This window comes from Scleropages formosus, chromosome 7 (genome assembly GCF_900964775.1).
Source record: "Scleropages formosus chromosome 7, fSclFor1.1, whole genome shotgun sequence".
Lineage (NCBI taxonomy): Eukaryota > Metazoa > Chordata > Actinopteri > Osteoglossiformes > Osteoglossidae > Scleropages > Scleropages formosus.
The window spans coordinates 6,172,874-6,192,618 of NC_041812.1; the positions used below are offsets into that span (position 1 = coordinate 6,172,874).

The 19,745-nt window shown below is 44.9% G+C and overlaps 1 protein-coding gene across 5 annotated transcripts in view; it reads left to right on the plus strand.

Moving 5' to 3' along the window:
• Nucleotides 1-18,488, plus strand: part of fam49ba (family with sequence similarity 49 member Ba) — a 45,701-nt gene extending 27,213 nt beyond the window's left edge. For 2 of the 5 annotated variants that reach the window (XM_018757820.2, XM_018757817.2), the window contains exons 4-13: nt 7,266-7,348; nt 9,436-9,557; nt 9,868-9,973; nt 12,263-12,399; nt 13,973-14,050; nt 15,990-16,106; nt 16,498-16,577; nt 17,409-17,535; nt 17,634-17,704; nt 17,849-18,484. In XM_018757820.2, coding sequence (XP_018613336.1) covers nt 7,276-7,348; nt 9,436-9,557; nt 9,868-9,973; nt 12,263-12,399; nt 13,973-14,050; nt 15,990-16,106; nt 16,498-16,577; nt 17,409-17,535; nt 17,634-17,704; nt 17,849-17,912 — 975 coding nt within the window. In that variant the 5' untranslated portion in view covers nt 7,266-7,275 and the 3' untranslated portion in view covers nt 17,913-18,484. Of the gene's footprint in view, nt 1-5,120; nt 5,211-7,265; nt 7,349-9,435; nt 9,558-9,867; nt 9,974-12,262; nt 12,400-13,972; nt 14,051-15,989; nt 16,107-16,497; nt 16,578-17,408; nt 17,536-17,633; nt 17,705-17,848 lie in introns of those variants that run through there. The other 3 variants (XM_018757819.2, XM_018757818.2, XM_029253428.1) reach the window with 3 other exon arrangements.
• Nucleotides 18,489-19,745: the final 1,257 nt, after the last annotated feature.

The window sequence follows — 19,745 nt, forward strand, 5'->3', positions numbered from 1 at the left end:
GCGGTGTTGCAGGAGCGTTTTCTCTGTGTTGATGCCCGGTGCTGTATGGGCTTGCCCTTGTCGCAAGGTCGTTGGCAGGGTGTACGGTGTGCCGGCTCTGCAGGATCTGACTTGAGCGCATGGCCCACGTTCCTGCTGCAGAAATCATCATGGACTGTTAACGAAGTTCCTGGGCTGGTTTCTCATTTCTAAGTACCCCCAAGGCATTCATGAATACCTAATGGATCACATGATGGTGGCTCCTTTACTGGGCAGTGTACCAGTTTCTCCTCAAGGGGGCAGCCACAGCCTGTGACTCAAACACGGTTGTGTCCTGCCCTTGAAAACCAAACTCCATCCAGCTGCAAACGCAGAGCCTAAGGAGGCTTACAGTTGTAGTTCAGCTAGAACCAGGTCATGCAGATCAGTTGTGCTGTGGGCTTGATATTCAAGTCATTCAGATTAATACATAGGACACTCAATGTAGGTGGGGATTAACTTTTAGATGCTCCCAGTCAGAACAAACCACACACACCCTGGGCCTACAAGGTGGTATGAACTGAGGTGCAGGGTGCCGAGTTCACAAGGAGCCGCGTCTTCCTCCTGACTGCTTGCCCTACCCTGTGTGGCTAAAGGTCTTAAGTCTGCAGAGTACCTTGGATTTCCTCTTCCACTGGACAGTTTCCTGCTCATTTGTGTGCTGTGCTGTGCTGTGCTGTACTGTACTGTACTGTACTGTAGTGTTATCATTACTCTGCTCAGAGTTTCTAAAAGCCAAGTGGTGCGTTTTCACCTTTGCACAACTGTGGACAGGCTGGGATGAACATGAATGGGCTCGATGGAGTCAGGTGTTCTCTGTACCTCTCTGCACCACTCTGCAGATAACCCCACCTGTTATACAGTGCCACAGGGTTGTGGGTGTACTTAGGCAGTCTGCAGAAGCACTGAGATGGCAAGTAAATGCGGGGAAATGGGCACACATCTTCATGGGAGTAGGTTTCTTGTGGCCAAACTCCTAATTTGGGTTCGAAAGGATGGATGAGGATGATTTTGTGACTGGTTTGGAGACAGAAAATCTCTATTAATTGAAATCTTTCATTGTTCCTCCTTAAACCTTGTGTAGATTTTTATGAAATGATATAATTAAAAAAGCATTTTCCAGAAAAGGGGCCAGCACCTCTGCCAAGGACTCTTGGGTAAAAGCCACGCCTTGTTTTGATCCAGAGATTTCCCTCATTTGAGGTGGGGAGTGGGGTTGAGCAGGGACAGAAGGAGCGCGCGCGAGCGCCAGCGCAGTCGGTCCAGCTCGTCGTCTTTCCGCCTGTCTGATCGCTACAGCCTACGGTGCCATGAGCCGTCCTGCGCCGTGCTGTGCCTGGCCCCCCGAGTGGGCTAATGCGACGAGCCGTGTCAACGAGAGAATCTGGGTCAAGCATTGCAGCCGTCTGCCTGCACTGCGGCCCCCGTCCCTTTGCGTTGGGGGTGTTGTTTTTCTTCCTCCTGCTGACTGGCCCGCCCCGGCAGTAGTAGCGCTGGCAGTAGTAGTAACAGCGCGGTCACATGGAAATGCACGCAGCTCACTGTGCTCCTTCCCACGAGCCCGCGGCACTCTCATAGTCACTCTCCATTTTGTGCGTTTCATAATTAAGAAGAGGATACGTGGGTGTGTCATGTTCCTCTGGTGTCCCCCCCCCCCCCTTTTTTTGTTTTTAAAGAAAAATTCTTATTTTAACAATTTAAAAAAAAAGTTTTAACATCTTTTTTGTTTTCCCATATTAATGTCATGTAATTTTTCCTTATTTTGTCTGTTTTCATTGCCATCCCCTGCCTCCACTTCTCTATCCCTCTTCACTATATACACACTGGTATTCTTACTACGGTGTTTGCGCTGCTCTTGCTTCTCTTCTCATTGGCTGCCAGCTTGTTTTCAATGAAGCCAGCTTTTTTGGCTCCATGGATACAGCGGAGTTCTTGCAAGGCCTCTCAGCCAATGAGAACATAGCACTGGCAAACCGATGTCAAATGAGGGCCCTCTAGATGGAGGCAATTCCCCCTTCCACGCAGGGTCCATAAGCTTTAGCTGGGGGGTATTTGTGCAGACGCGGGTGTTCAGAAGCAAGCAGGGGTGACTTTTTGCTGTGAGCAACCCCTGGGGGAGGTAGTCACCACCTTCCCCTCTGCATAGTTTCTTCACAGTCAGCACTTCCGTCTTCCAGCGCCTGCAATGCACGGCAGCTCGTGTCAGCTGAGGACAGAGAAAGCATGCAGCTACGCCCACGTGCTCATGGCATTTCACTTTGAAGCCTCCCTTCTCTGGTGAAATGATTTGTACATGCTCTACACTTTGTGCCAATTTTCTGGCCATAAATTTGAAATTGGAGTATTTTTCAAAATTAAAATAAAACAAGGTTCATGGTGATTTTAACCAGGTCAGCATTTGATATTTCATAAACCAAACCCATCAACAGACCCCTGAGTGTTTTCCCAAGGTGGCATACGGAGCTCCCACCAGGAGCTTGTTGGCAGGCAGACTCTGGGATGGGTTTGCGCCATGGGTCCAGCGGGAGGTGTGGAGCGGCTTCGACGCAGACCTAGCTGATTGGACAGTCCCCGGTGGGCCCCCTTGTTTGGCCTCCCCCAGTTGGACAAACAGATCACTGAGGGGACAGAGGGATGCCAGCTGTGATCTATCACGCAAAGCCAGTAGGTGCAGGTGTGATGGGTAGCAGGTGGCAAGTACCAGGTGGATGTCATACTTGTGCTGCCTTTGGCCTATAATAGACCAGAGTGGGGATAAGTGTCTGCCTCCTGTTTGAAGGACTTTCCTTATTCAGTGTGGTGGTTTATGGAAACAAGAAAAGGAAATGACTGATCAGTACATCTGTTTACTGTATCATTTGCAACCCAGTGAGTTAAACTACACAGAAGGTCATCAGACTGCAGCAGCGTTTGTCGTGTTGTTTACTGAATTACTGAAGGAGCCCCTACAGTCTGTATATGTGATCATACAGTACTCCGCAAAAGTTTTAGGCACTTGGGGGATAAAGCTGTAAAGTGAGAATGCTTCCAAGAAATAATGCATTTAATTAATAAACTTCCGACAAAGCTTAATAACCGTCCATCGTCAACAACCACTTAGTGTGGCGGGCTTGGCCGGGTCCCGCTCTCTGGCGGGTCTGGGGTTCGAGTCCTAGTTGGGGTGCCTTGTGATGAACTGGCATTCCGTCCTGGATGTGTCTCCTCCCCCTCCAGCCTTGCACCCTGTGTTGCTAGCTTAGGCTCCGGTTTGCCGCGATCCCGCTTGAAATAAGTGCGTACATTATTTCTTTAACGACATACAAATCTCTTACTGTAATACTGTAACTTTTTGCAAAAGGAAAGCTTGGAGATGTAAAATATGCTCTTTCCCATTGACACTAATGCAGAAAACATTAAATAACCGTCTAAAGCAAATATTTTTGTGAAACATCTAAGTACCTGAGATTTGCGCAGTACTGTATATCCATTTGCGGACTGTAGGGGCTCCTTCAGTAATCATGATCAGCAGGAGTTGGATTTTTTTGTAGCTTTTTTCCAGAGTGCCTGGTGTATAAATTTTTGTTATTGGCAATAATTTACCAATTTATATAGTATAATTTTTACTGTAATTCCAGTTAAGGGTATTACAGCAAGAGTGAAAGTTTGAACCTTGGTTCTTCAGTTGGAAGGCGACAGCTATAACCACTATGCTACCTTCTCCCCAAAGTAGGTGAGAATGGGGCTCAAAGCAACGATCTTCAGGTTGCAAGTCCATGCCCTTAACCGCTGTGCTATATGGTAAATATTAGGTTGTTTTGCACTCTTGGATGCATACAAAAATACATGCACATACGAAACAGAATATTTGTGATTTTTAGAACAGATGCTATGGTCTGTTTTGTCTTCACACACACACACACACACACACACAAAGAGCCTCGTTGTGAATAAGATTTTCCTGTCATCAAACACCGAGCAAACAAATCCACAAATGCATTTACTGGAATGACACGGATTAGCTGGGGAGAATGATCTAATAGACAACACTTTAAATGTTGAATGTCCCTCTGCTTGCATTCACTTCCCCCCCTTCACTCTCATCCCTGTCTCCCCCCCAGGCTCCTGCCATGAGTTCCAGAGAAATGTGCCAAGATGACTTCTCAGTATGTAGTACGGGCACACAGGAGTCACGGGTCTGCGTGACGTGCATTCTACATCTGCGTCAACCTTCTCGGACACTGCGAGCACACACAAATACACGTGCACGAGGTGTGGTTGGCGTAAAGCGTGCGTCCTCATGTAACCTACTTCGTCATTTGTGCTGGACGTAAATCGATACTCTTGCTGGGAAACAAGTGCGTGCTGGTAATTCCGCTTGTCTGGTTTGACATTGGACTGTTGGATGGTTTGATTGCCACAGTGCAGTGTGGACATAAGGTCAGACCTGGTACACAGCAGCCATGGAACCAGATGGGGGCATCAGTGTTGGGTGTCCAAACCTTGACAGTGTGGCATGTGTGTTGTGTGCTGGCAGGTATCTGAGAGCAACAGTAGCGTGGGAATCTATGCGCTGTACGCATCCCTCGTCTGCCAGGTGGGCCTGTCTGACAGGGGTCTCATCATGCCGACCACTCTCTGCCAGTGGTAGACTAAGCTGGTTTCCTGCCAATAGGTGACAGCTCTGAAACCACACAGACAAACCTGTACCAAGTATTCTGCCACATCTGGGTAGAGCCACTGTCTTCTAGGTATTCTGTCACTCCTCTCAGGAACACTACTTTGGGGTTCAGACCACGAGCTGTCTGCGTTGGAGGCTGCGGTGAGGCACCTGAGAGCCAAACAGTACTCTCCTGAGACCTAGCCATTCGTTTTGTCCACTCTAGAGGACAGGTGCTTTTAGTGTATTGCTCAAATTATACATTTTGCATTGCTGCGTCTTAATGCATGTAATAAAGCATAGCGCGTTTTGGGGTGGTGCTTAGACAACTTCCTAGAAGTCCTAGAAATGTATTCGGAAACCTCCTCTGTTTTATCTTTTTTTTTTTTTTTTGCTGGGTCTCAGGAGGAATTCCCATCTCCTGAACCCCTGCTCTGCCAGACACTTAACGGTTCTTCTGTTTCAGGTTTCAGGGTTGCCAGAATGGGTAATCTGATTAAGGTGCTAACAAGAGATATAGACAGCAATGCTGGAAATTTTTTCCTGGATTTTGAAAGTAAGTGTCCATTCCCTCCATAACCAGCTGCTGTGTTGGTACAGCCTTCTTGGCTTTAAAGGGAAATGTTGCGTTTGGGGTGGGGTGGATGGAGGTCAAGGCGTGCATGGGGAGACTTTCTCTGAACGAAAATGAAAAACTTCCTTCGCTCCTGTTGCCTGCTCCTCTGCAGCTGTCCTCTCCCACTGTGGCCAAAAGCAGCATACTAACCCTCTCTAACGCTGAGGAAGGGCCATCGCTTCCATGTAGACTCCCAGTAGCCGTGCCATTCACATTCATCTTTTTGAACATAAACACAGGGCAAGTGAGCGTGCCCCATTTTTCATCACTGTTTGTGTGTTCAGAGGTCATTTTTGTTAGTTCAGAAACTGAGTTAATGTTCATTTTTGGCTGGAGCAAAAATTCTCTTTTCAGGACTTTTAATAAAGTAATGTAATTGCAGTCCGTAATGTTTCGCTTTGTTTCAACTACATGCCTTGTTAACATACATGCGTTTTAAATTAATGCAGCACATATTTGTTCTGTCGGTGAGCACACAGGCTGGCGAAATGCAAAAGTGACAGGTGTAGTTTGAGCAGTTGTGTGTGGACTCGCTGAGGCACCTCCAGGCCCCCCTTAAAACCAGTTATTGCAGAACGACCTCTGACCGGTTTGCTGGAAGTCCCTCCAGCACTGGATCGAGGACCAGCAAAGCTCCGTACGAGATGAGCCCACTGCTGTTCTCCAGAGCGCATGTGAACCTGAGGGAAATTGTCGATTCATTTAGCTAATGCTTTTCTCCAAAGTGACTTAAAATGTTGAACTACTTATAATGATTTACACGGCAGGGTAATTTTTGCTCTTGTCAATTCAGGGTAAGTACCTTGCTTAAGGGTACTACAGTGGGAGTGGGATTCAAACCTGGGATGCTTAAGGGTACCATGGTGGGAGTGGGGTTCGAACTTGGGCTTTTTGAGTGCAAGATGGTGGCTCTAACCACTAAGCCATCTGCAGTCCAGTGAAAGTGGGTTTATGAAGCTGCTCTGTCTTATTTGATGAGATGGTGTCTAAACGTGGCCCCAGACTCCGCTGCTGGATTCTCTTGTCAGAACTTCTGTGGCTGTCATCTGTAGTGGCTTAAATAGGCTGCTAGTTTACCTTTCATTTTGTTGAAATATTTTTCCTCACCAGTATAAGGATGGAAAAGCCTTAATGAATTAAGAGGACAGGGAAATGGAGAGGAGCTAGTCCACCTATACAGAATATGGGTTATTAGGTCAACATTTGGTGAGCTCTGAAAGCTCCTGTTTTCGATGTAATTGGAAGCCCAAAGCTGCAGCCATCCCTCTCTTTGTCGTCCACTCACCTACCCTTTGTAGGCCATAAACCTGAAGCCTCAACAGAAGAGGACCAGGGGTATTGGAATAAATAAACTTAAAGCCTGTGATATGTGTAGGGATGTGTCTGACTTTTTCGTGAACTAAATAAAAAAAAAATTAACAAGTAAAGGTTATCTTAGGTGCAATGCTGTGATCTCCCAGAGGACAAATAAAGGAGCAAATTAAACAAGTGTAAAGGCTTGTTTGCATTTAACCCCCCCCCCCCCCCTTTGTGTACATGTTTTTGTATCTTTATTGTAAATGCCCATCCGTTTGGAAGAAACGGCAAAAATAGCTCCACGCACTGTTGGTTTTTTGTAAAAATGTAGTGAGATTCCAGTAAACTCGTTGCTGGTGTGGCCTCTGGTGGGCTGGGGTGGGGTGGGCAGAGACGTTGGGGACATCTGGCGAGCTCTCACAGGAAAACCACACTGTGCCTGGGGGGTGGGGTGGGGTGCTGTGGCGTTTGGGGGGTCTTGGAGGGGGTGGAGTGGTTGGCACATCTGGATGGGTGTGATGGCAGTGCTGCCACGATGGGTGGTGGGCACCACATCTCCGGTGCCATCAGCTATGAACCAACCCTCCCTCACCCCATTATGCCCTACCTGAGATGTCCAACGCCTTTTTGATCAGCCTTTTCCTCACTAAGGGAACCCCCTCTCTCTGTCTCTCTCTCTCTCCTCTCTTGTCTCGACAGGTACCTTAACATGGGGAACCTTCTAAAAGTTTTGACTTGCACAGACCTTGAGCAGGGGCCCAATTTTTTCCTTGACTTTGAAAGTGAGACTGATTTACATTTCTTTTGTATTTCATTTCCCTGCATGGCCACCATTCCCCACACTCCACTATCTTGCAACTCATCGTCCTGCTAATTCCTCCTCCAACTTATTTGCTAACAAACTCCTTAACACACTTTCGTTCTCCTCCTGCTACCTGCCTGATTCTCGCTTCACCTTCATTTCACTGCCATCTTGCATGGTCTGCATCCAATTGTGTGTTTGGTGTGAAGATTGCTGGTGCTGCTAGAGACACCTGTCCTGGAATACCTGGATATGCAGCCTGTTTGTTTGCTTTCTGCACAGCTAATTCCTGGTTGCCGTGAGCAGCTTGCGAAGCCTTTACCTTGGCTCCTTCTTGGCTCCTCAGCTTAGTTAAGGTTAGCTGTAGTGCTAAATCAGGGTTCTTACGTGGAGTTTTTGGGATGGGACCACAGCAGCTGTTGCAGTAGTGCTTGTACAGCTAAGCAGCATCCCATGTGACCACACCGGTCTACCACACCCACTGGGCTTATTTGATACAGATAGCTTAAGCTTTTTAATTGATTCTGGTATTTCCAGCATGCCCTTCTACTCCCTGCTCTGCCCTGGAAGCTGTCAGTAGTCAGGGTGTCATTGGATGCACATGCATCAAATTTTTTTGCATGTGGATGCAACCTAACAATAACAATTAAGTTATTCGCAATTTTAAAAAAAGAACAATCCAAAGCAATGTGAGTCAGAAAATGAGGAGGGGTGAATGCTTTGTGAATGGATGGATTCATTCAACTGCTTCATAACTTCTGCCTAACTACTTTTCCTATGCTAACATTTACATGTGCTGTATACATATATTCCCATTTTATGCTGCCAATGTGCAAAATGATCATACTGCAGAACATTTCACTGTTATTGCTTTGTATGACTTTAATGTTCAAAGCTGCATAATTTTGGGGAAAGATGTACTGTGGTCCTTGTTATACTTTGACATCCCCGTGCCAGATGAGTGTTAAGCAGACCTGCTGTTCATCTCTGTTGGTAATTAGTAGCTGGTTGTTCGCTTTATGGAGCAATCTGCAAAGTGTTTGCTTTTTAACTGGGGAGGCAATTAGAGCCTCAAACATGCCGAGGCATTTTAGGAATGAACTGCAGAAGAGGGATTTTGTCAAGCCACACACGATCAGCACCGCAGCGCGAATCTCTTCCCTCCCAGTAGGCGGATTCAGGCTAGGAAGCATACCTGTGGCCAGACGTGACAGACTCTACTCTTGTTTTGTACTGACTGAACATCTCCTACAACACATGCACACTGACTCAGAGTAGGAAGCGTGCCTATAGCAGCAGGATATACTTACAGACCTAATGCTGCTTTTTGGGATTCACTCAATAGGAAGGATTTGTGATTCAAAGAGCAACATGCCCCACATTCATATCCAGTACTGTATGAATCACGAGTGACTTGTGGTGCCCAACTGCCCTTCATGAAACCTTATGTAACTCCTGCAGGTCCTCCCTCTGAACTCTGGATCAAAGGCCCACTTTGTCTGCTGCTCACTTCAAGTCAGCTGACTTTGACCTGGCAGAAAGAAGCCAATGTCAGATTTGGGAGCATTAAATGCTGTTGCCATTGCAGCTCATTGTCTTAAAGAGAGAGTGGCAGTTACACAGTGTTAGCTGCCCACATTACTTAAGGACTGAGGGTGCTAGGGTGGATGTAACTAACTCACAGTAACCATGGGAGGGCCCTGTTTTGCGGCTTACCTTCCATTCCGCACGTTGCTATACGCATCCAGAATCTATTCCTCGAGTCTAATGATGTTCCATTATGCTCATATTTCATGGGCTAAATTCTTTGTATGTTTTTACTATACTGTAAGTGGGGATGTCAAAATATATCAAGCTTTGTCATTTTTTGTGCTGTTTGTAGGATTTCATTGTTCTACAGTGTTGTGGTCCTTCTGTTAGCTGACCTGTTACTGGAGCTACGTTTGAGTCATCGGAGCAGACGCACTGTCCTCTTGACACTCCCATAGCTCTGTGTTAACATGAAAGCCTTGTCAAAACCCACACTCATCTGCACGGTTCTGACCCGCTATCCTGTGTCCTGTCCAGACGCACAGCCCACAGAAGCAGAGAAGGAGGTATGGGACCAAGTCAATGTGGTCTTGAAGGATGCACGGGGCATCCTGGATGACCTGCAGTCATATAAGGGTGCAGGGGAAGCCATCCGGGAGGTAAGATCTCTGCATATTGTGTGTGTGTGTGTGTGTGTGTGTAATTTGAAAAAATGAACGCCATATTCATCAAGCATTTAAATACAGTATGTCATTTCTGTCTTGCTAAAGGAAATGTATATACACTCTTCAGGGCCTCCTCCTTAAGAAAGAAATGTATTAGCCACCATCACACTGGGCTGTTAATTTATGTTCAGCTTTTCCATGTTAAAAATGTGGTTTAAATCAGCATTTATACCCAGTTCAAACACAGGGCTGTTGTTTCATGTCTGTTATCCTTCCCTCTTTCCTTCCACTCCCTCGTTTCCAGGCAATCCAGCATCCCAACGATGAGAATTTGCAGGAGAAGGCATGGGGAGCCGTGGTTCCTCTGGTTGGAAAGCTGAAAAAATTCTACGAGTTTTCCTTGAGATTAGGTAGGTGATACTGTCTCTTCTGCCCCTCTATCCTCAGTCTTCTGGAATGGTCTGCCCCATGTGTGTCAGAACGAAATGGTAGGTGCTTCCTGCCCCAACAATTCTGAAAGATGTGGTTGAGAGCATTGACTTTCAACCCAACTTGGGGAAATTGGTGAAACCCAGAGTGTATCCTCCACAGGGGAGTCCCATGCTCACTGCTGTTGAATGCGCTGGTTGCCGCCCACCACTCTTGGTTATGTAACTAAGTAGGTCATCCATCTCTTTTCCTTATTCCAGTGTATGGTGCCAGCTATGGGGGAGGGGGAACAATACATACAATGCAAAGCTTAATGGCTTTTTCCACCGGCTGAGCATGTCTACCAAAGCACTTAGCTTTCTTTTTAAGGTGGAAGCGGAGGCCGTTAACTGGCTCCAGATGCTTTTAAATGACGACCGTTCTCTGAGAGGAAAGCGATCAGCAGACCACATCTGTCATTCCGTGGCTGTGTTTATTTAGGAAAAGAGTGCCCTCGGCTGCTCTGAGGCCCTTGAGTCACGAGCGTAAGAAGTGGTCATGCCCACTGACTGACTCGACGGCCTAACTGAGCCACACTTCCAGCAGAAGGCTGCGGTGAGCCTCAAGAGTCTGTGTGTGATGCATGCGTCAGTAGCCTGAACAGGAATAGCATGGGGGTTGTAAGATGGAGGTGAGGGGTACAGTGAAAAAAACAGCTGGGCACCATTCTCCACTTTCAGGCCTGTTTTTAATTCCACTTTTTTGGCTTTTGTTAAAAAAGGGAAGTGGGGCTGCATGAGGCAAGTTGTCTTGTGGCAAAACTGTCGATTCCTGGAAGTCCTCATTTTACAGCTTTATCACTGTGTCCATGCAAGGTTGGGGGTTGTTTGTCAGAGCTCATTTTGTATGCGTTTGTTTGCGTGTGAGTGAGTGAGTGAGCGGGCCGGCCAGCCAGCCAGCCAGCCAGCCACCCAACCAGTCCTCTACGTGCTAGCAGCCCCTGGCAGTGTGTTACTGTGCCCTAATTGGATTAGTCGACTCCCAGGGTAAAGCAACATCATGCCAAGCCCCCCAGTTGCAGAGGGACTGCCAGTACTGAAATCCTTCACTTATATCCCACGTGCGAATCGTGTTCTAGTTCCTGTGTTGTCAAATGGTTTCTAGGGCACCGCAGTTATTCTTGACAATATATGGATAATCTTGAGCTCCTGCTTTTTCTGTCCAACCCCTGTAGAGCTTCGTATCATTGATGGATGATTGCTTGTTTTGTATCACTTAGAGAGGTTCAGCTGTTGCAGTCTCTAAGTATCAGTTGTGCACAAGCTGTATTATATCAATTGATTCTAGTTTGGTTCTTAAGTGGAAACGGGCATAAGAAATTTTCGTATTTTGAAATAAAATTTTTACCCCTATCAGTACTGTGTTTTGCTGCACCTAAGGTTGTAGGATGAACTGCTCTGGAAAACACAGCTTGAAATACAGCATTGTACACTTGTGGTGCATACAGCTTTACTGAAACCTCTTATGATACCTCAAAGAACCATTATTGTCAAGTCTGTCTTTCCACTCTGCTTCTGTGTGAGTTGGTAACTATAGCTGTGACAGTAGTGTGAGATGGTAACTATACAGCAGTATGCTCCTGTGATGTCTACGTCTGTTTCCAGTTGCACTGTAATGGCTCAGGAGCCTTTGAAGGTGCACGCACTCTAGAGGATTTTGCTAATGGGTAGCTGTCGTACAAGAACGAAGTCTTTACTAAATAAACCAGCATTCGGTTTCTAATCACGTATAATAACCGCTCAGTTGCCGACCTCCCAGAAAACGAGCCGTTGAGTCAATTCCTGAATTGTACCGCGAGCCTTGAGGTCTGTTCCATGACCTGCGCTATGAATTAGAAAATAGACTCTGTGGTTATTTCAGAGTTCAGTGCTCTGATTAGTATCAAGCTGTGCAGCTCTTCTCCTAGTTCCCTCTAATTTGGAATTATGAGAGAGGAGTATTGGTTTGCTATCCTCACTTTCTTCTGGGTTTACGTCTGTCTCGTGCATAAGATTTTTCCCCATTGGTCTATCAAAGAGGTTGTGTCTTTTCAGGGAATATTTCATAACCTCCACAGAATACATCCCTACTGTTGTGCTGTACTGCGGTTTTTGGACACTTATTATGTTCTGCCTCAGTCTGTGATGTTCCAAGAATTCCTGGTCAACTAAGCAGATGTATAATGGAGCAAGGTGAAGGCTGGATCTTTGTGTTCCATCTGTGACCCGCCTCTCTCCATTTCTCTCTGACAGAGGCTGCACTGCACGGCCTCCTGGGGGCGCTCACAAGCACGCGCTATACGCCCACGCAGCACCTGGAGCGGGAGCAGGCACTCGCCAAGCAGTTTGCTGAGATCCTGCACTTCACGCTGCGCTTCGACGAGCTCAAGGTTCGTCGCCGCTGTTGTTCACCCCACCCCCTTCCAGGATGAGCCAGGGTGTTTCTGAGGCCTGTCATACCCGATCAGTGTGGACCTCTGTCTGAATAGTCCTGCCGTGCTAGAGAGCACAAATAGCAAGGCTCAGAACCCTACAATCTCAATGTTCTTATACAGCCGCCCCCACCCTCAGCCTGTCCTCCCCCACCTGGAGACTTTGGCCCCTTCTGCTTTAATGCCTCTCTACCCCACACACTGCTGTGCCAGCTTAACCCGGCTGCCTGGCTGGAGTGGCCCAGTTGAAATGCATCGCTCTGGCCCTGGTGATAAAAGCAGCCAGGCAGGGGGTAGAAGGTGTTATGCCAGTCTGGTTTATCAATGTTTCACTCTCAGCCATGTGGACTCGGCTGACCTAGTTTGTGAATGTGTGTGTGTGTGTGTGTTTTTAAAACTTAGCCTGGCGTGAAAAGGGAGATGGAGTGATTTGTCCTGGGTGAGCTTTCGCTGTGCCAGTCTGGGGCCAGCCAGTTACATTGCCCCTGGTTGTAGGAATTCATTGCTTTTCAAAGAGCTGTTGTGTATTTGGGCCCAGTTTCATCTTTGCTCAGTTGTGTGATGGTTTCATTAATCTTGTTTGGATTTCACTGTACAGTTCATCATGTCTTATGGAACCCATGATTTGTTGTGCTCTTTGTGCTGTGCAGTGTAGTGATACACTGTTGTCAGGTGTTTAACCGAATAGAAAATGTATGTGCAGGGTTACAGTAGTACCTCCTTTGAAAATATACATCCCTTGAAAGATTGAATTTTAGCTGCTAGTATTGCACCTTATTCCTTGCCTCTGTTCAGTGATTCTTTTTTCTATCAAGTATTGATATTGAACTGTGAACCTTAGCTTTTGTTTTCCATGTTCCTCTTTTTCACTGACATCGCATGTCAGACAATGATTCACATCAGTATTGTGTCACCAGTCTTCTGGGGTAGCAGACATGTAGTGGGGTCTGTGGGTATGTGAGAGACAGGAGAAGGTATGAACATTATGAAGGTGTCACAGAGAGACCGGGGGTGGGTCTCTGCTTCAAAGGAAGGTGCTTTCCACCTATGGGAAAGGTTGTCCCATTAAGAAATCCGTTTGAAATGCTTGCTGCTGGAGGGGGTTTTTATGGAGTCTGCTCCAGCACTCCTCTCAGACTGATCCCTCTCAGGTCCTCCTCGTCTCTGCGGTTCCTTGGAACGGACTCGGTTAATTAGCACTCCTCTCCTCTCTGCCTTCAACTTCACTTGCTTTGGTGTTCCTGATTGGTCCATAACAAATGTCAGATACATTTCATGTCCTGACAGAACCAAATGAATCAAAACTGTTAAATGAATAATTGATAAGAGACTAACCAAGGGGATGTCAAGTGAAGTAAGTCCAGCTGAAAATGCACTGATAAACACATCTCCTTTCATTTATACTGGGGCTTCCTAGGAATGTGTTAGCCATCTCATCTTGGTCTCCTAGTCAAAGGACATGGTGTGCAAGTAATGGCGTTCCATTTCAAATGTGCATTATTAATATACTGAACACCTTGTATTCTCACAGATGACAAATCCGGCCATTCAGAATGACTTCAGCTACTATAGGAGGACCTTGAACCGCATGCGGATCAATAATGTTCCGGTAAGCCTGCACCCCCCCCCCGCCACACACACATACATACATACACACATACATACATACATACATACATACATACATACATACATACATACATACATACATACATACATACATCCACACCCACACACCCCTACATTTCCCTTTGTGGCTCTGACCAAGCAGTTTTAATCATCACAGGGACACTGAGGCTGTGTCAGACACACAAGCACATTAAAAATCTGGAGGTCCTGGATGTAATGTCAGTTTTAGCACTGTGGAGCTTTCTGTCCTTCCCTTCCTTCTGCCTACGATGGATGGGGGAAATGGGACTCACCACCGCAGACCACAGAGGATCTGAAGTGCAGCTGAGTCTTGTTAGCTGGCTGCATCTGATCAGGGGAGAGTCTCCACGGGAAATCTGACAGGGCCGCTTGACCTTGACTTTCCAATTAAGAGTGCATGTCTCCAGAATGCTTTCCCCGCTGCTTCTGGTGTATAACACACACATGCTTCCCTCGTCTTCCCTGGGCTGCGTAAGCCGTGTAGACTGTGTGTCTTTGGAGACCACACGGCTCCTTCGGGGTCCTCAAACCGCTGCTTCTGGCTTGACAGAAGAGAAGCTTTGAAATAGGCCAGCCTTTGCGACTAAAACCCTCAAAGCGAAAAAGGTACCCAAAGCTAATTAATGCAGCTGATAAAGGCAAAAATCACTCCATTTGACTAATCAGAGCTTTAAATGCGAAGCCAGTAGTGATTATCCCCCCCCACTCCTGCCTAGCTGCTTTTGCTCTGCTCTCATCACAGAGGCCAATGAAGGCATGTTAAAGGCCACCCCCAAGTGCCTGGAGACCCTTGCAGGGGGCAAATTGAGGCCACAGCAACAGCCCCAAAGGAAGTGAGAGTGTGGTACCTGTGGTACCCAGTAGTGTGTGGTGGAGTGAATCTCCCCTCCACCCCCAAAGGAGACCCTCAGCACTCGAGTGTAGCATGCTGGTATTCCCCCCCAGTTGGCCCCATCCTCATGGGAAATGGAGGTGTTGCTCACTTCGACCGACTCTGGCTCTGTAGACCTGTGTGTTTGTTCACTGTAACTTGCTTGTTTTTCACGGTTTGGCTTTTTAGGGAGTTTTCTGGCATTTTTGTTTGAATTAGAAAGGGTGAATTTGTCCAAGTTCAGGTGAGATCACATTTAGTGATAGTATAGCTGTGTAATTATGGTCCAGCATATTGAATACATTTTTGTACTAAATTCCCTGACCTTGCACATTCAATATACATGGCATCAGTAAAATATAGTGTGACTGCACATATTTAATTATTTATGCAGAGAAATTCAATTACTTCTAAAATCTGTTACTCATAAATAGTGTAAATAAATTTGACATTTTCCGAAATTTGAGTAAAAGTATATTCTGCTTTTATTTTTTTCTCTTCTCCTTTTTAACACTTGTGAGTGTAATGTTGCAATCACACCCTCTTGCTGTATTAGTCTTGCTGTTGTAGTCCATTAGTCAAATGAACTAAGAGTAAAGAGCTGTGACAGTCATAACTGCCCATCTCAAATTCTCAACGGCACTTCAGTAATGTTTGGTAATCATTACTGTACAACTAGCTTGAAGATAGTTTGTGTAGATTTAGATATATTTTTATCGAAAGCTACGTTTCTTCTATCTGCTCAGGAGTAAATGACTGTGCTTATTCCATGATAAAGTGTGAATTTCAGTTTTTTTAATCCACTACCTTATGCCCCTTGTATTATAAATTAGCTTAAAGTAGATATCATGAATGCGATTTTTTTTTTTTTTTAAAAAAAAAAACACTTTTGATGGCGTAAAAAGGCCTAGTTCTACCGGGAACTACGTCTTTTTCCCCATCGTAACCAGGAATAAATGTACTGAGACAGCTGGTGAGATTTCTTACGTGAGCATAATTAACATCACAATAAAATTGCATATTTTAGGCAGAGGGAGAAAACGAAGTCAATAACGAATTGGCCAATCGGATGTCTCTCTTCTATGCTGAGGCCACGCCAATGTTGAAAACATTAAGCGACGCCACAACAAAGTTTGTCTCGGAAGTAAGTACCAATCCTTTGGGGTTTTATCTAGCTAATTACCCTTTGTTCCTGAATGTGCTGTATATAATTAATGTACTAGATATGTTTCTGTCACAGTTGTATTGTGTTAAAGCTACAATAAGAGCACTATTGTACTATTGCACACTATACTATGTACCATTTGGGATTGAAGTGTCTTGTACTTCAACTCCATTTTTCATACTGTACGATGGTGTAGTCTCTTAACCAATGTAATGTAATGCACCCATTGTATTTTTTGCTGAGATGCACATGGCTTTGGAGAAAAGCATCTGCTAAATGAGTAAATGTAAATTTATTAGACACTATTAGAGTAGTTAGACAAAAGATGGTATTGGAAACAAGTGAACTCAGTATTCTCTGCTTTGAACAGAACAAGAACCTACCCATAGAGAACACCACAGACTGCTTAAGTACAATGGCAAGTGTGTGCAAAGTCATGCTGGAGACACCGTGAGTATGCTTGCTTCTTGGCCACTTGCCTTTTGATAAACTTACCATAGTGCACTTCACTTGAGGTTATTCCACTAAAATATTCAATTATGTATACCTAATACTGTAAACTGCCTAGGACAAAAGTGTCAGCTAAGCAGTTAAATAATGACAATGATTATTAATCAATATTTAGGTAGTGCCTTTGTCCAGGGTTTGTACGCCAAGTCATTTCCTACTTTTCACACATTTATAGTGGGTCTGGGGTTCGAGTCCCGCTTGGGGTGCCTTGCGAAGGACTGGCATCTCATCCTGGGTGTGTCCTCTCCCCCTCCAGCCTTACACCCTGTGTTGCTGGCTTAGGTTCCGGCTCCCTGCGACCCTGTATGGGACAAGCGGTTCAGACTGTGTGTGTGTGTGTGTGTGTGTGTGTGTGTGTGTGTGTGTGTGTGTGTGTGTGTGTGATTTCTGCTTTATAAATTCTGGATAAGTGCCATCTTCAGGGGTATTACAGTGGGATTGGGGATTCGAACCTGGGTCCTTTCAGTAGAATGGTGATGGCTGGAACCACACCACCAACCCCCATTGTTATGATTAAAAAAATGCCTTCAATGGGGCATTCTTTGTCCTAAGCAGCTGGTATCCTAATGATTAGAGATGCTGCGTTTGGACACAAAAACGTCTCAGATTGAAGTCCTACGTCCAGCTTGAGCCAAGGTACTTGCCCTAAATTGCTTCAGTAAAATTACTGAGCTGTATAAAAGGGTAAATAATTGTAAGTCACTTTGAAGAAAAGCGTCATCTAAACAAATAAATATAAATGTAATGTATTCCACCTGTTCTGCTCTGCAGGGAGTACCGCAGCCGATTTGCCAGTGAGGAGACAGCCTCTTTTTGCCTCCGTGTCATGGTGGGGGTCATCATCCTCTATGACTATGTGCACCCTGTTGGTGCGTTTGCCAAGGGCTCCAAGATAGATGTGAGTCACCACACATGACCCTCAGTTGACCCCAAGTGGCCCCACATGACCCCCCACTTGACTGTCGATTTAATACGTTTGATTCCCCCCCCTTGCAGATGAGGGGCTGCATCAAAGTGCTCCGTGACCAGCCACGAAACAGCGTAGAAGGTCTACTAAATGCTCTCAGGTCTGTGAACCCCCCATCACATCCATTATTACCCACCTTCCCTGAAAAAGTTCATAGAACAACTTCATGTCCTATTTACTAAAAATTAATCCTCCATCTTTCATAAGGTTTTCTGAATGTATTTCTCATTCTCCCCGTGTTCAGGTACACGACAAAACATTTGAACGATGAGTCTACCTCCAAGAACATCAAAGCCATGTTGCAATAGCATCGCCCATCCCAAATCACTGCTGGCTAGACACGCTCTTTGGGAGACAGTATTCTCAAATGACCGCAATGCACAGAATGTTTTTATAAGAAAAAATCTACAAAGCGACTGCTTGCCCCAACTGTTTTATAAAGAAAATCTTCTTGCTATTTCATATGCGCCATCTCTTTCTGTGCCAAAATTGTATATGGAAAGAAATTGCAGATTTTTTGTTTTTAATGCTTTCAGAAAGGCCATGTATCAAGTGGCAGCTATTGATGCATAATGTTTCTGGGTGTTTTTTCTTGTGTGAGGGAGAATAATTTTGACTTGAAAATAAATATATATATACATATATAAATATTATTTTTGTCTAATATTTAATATTGCTTCTTCTGCATGACAGAATGGTCTCCTTCCTCTATTTAAGAACTAATACATTTTTCTTTGCTTGGTTGTATGTAAAGTCAAGAAAAATACCAATTTTAAATTATGTTTTGTCGTATAAAAGGTACCCAGCACAATGGAGATTGAGAATAGTACTGTTCATGTTGGAAATTTTTCATTATTTTTTATAATTTTGATTGTTTTTTTTTTTTTCCTGTGTGTTGTAATATTCTTCATTTGAAAACTAACTTCCAAGCTGTGATGCGTGTTGATTCTTTAAAAAAAAAAAAAAAAAAAAAATTTCAACGCATGTAAATGGACAATGGATGGCTGACTAAAATTAAAAAAAGCTTTCTTTTTTTTTTTTTTTAAAAAAAAAAAAAAAGTGTTTTATCCTTGCTTTAATTTTATCTTGTGTGCAAGTGATGGAATTTTCCTTGGTTTGACCACCACTTAAAACATTATCAGCATTTCAGAAGGTGTCCATACATTGAAAAAGTTATTTCCTGTTATGTTAAAGAACCATTGTAAGCAGACTGTGCTTTACATGGAACTGCGCCTGTCTGGCATAGCTGGGGAACAGCCTCTTCATACTCTTAAAAACACCTGATGCTTTGTACAGCAGAAAAAGGAAGGAAAAAAAAAAAAAAGTCTTGTCCTAAAGCTGAATTCAAATGGTGCCGCAGGAAAATTAACAGTACGACTGCTAAAAAGAAAGCGTAATATTTATTATCTTTCTCCGAGGTACCCTATAGTGTTCGGTCCGTACACCCAGCTACTTAAAATGATTTACACATTCAGACAGTAGGATATTGTGTGTTGAGAGGTGTGCAGCAGTCCATTATGCAGAGCAGACAAAATACAGCCATAAGCAGTTTTGGAGGAAACTGGCAGTCAGTGTGTGATTCCTACATTAAGAGTAGAATGGAACAGTTACAACAATTAAACTTGAACCAACAAGAGTCCTGATTTATTCCTGTCATGTATGCTTTTGTGTTGTTAGTGTACCATAAAGGCATTTATATTGCCTTTTCTTTATTCTTTTTTCCCCACTTTCTTCTGGAAAACTGCTTTTAAATTTATAGCAACTCCAGGCCGTTCTTTTAGGAACCTTCGACATGCCTTCCTTTGACACAGCGAGTCTTTTGCTAGTGCTCAACCGAAAGCCTGAAGTATAGTTTTAACAGCATTCAGTATATCACTCAAAGTTGAGAAGCACTTTTTCAGCATGAGCTGGTTGAGGGAATAGAATTGATTAAGGTTTAAATCAGATATTGCTTTGGTGCAAACAGACTGCTGTTCTATTTATCCCCGCACAATTCCTTGTTCATCCCATCTGTCCACGCGTCACTGGGGTGGAATCTCGTGAAGTTTCCGCTGCAGAAGAAAAAAAATACACATGAGCACACTTTGAATTCCGAACACCCGCAGAACGCTATGACTCAATTCCTATAACTTGCCTTTGCA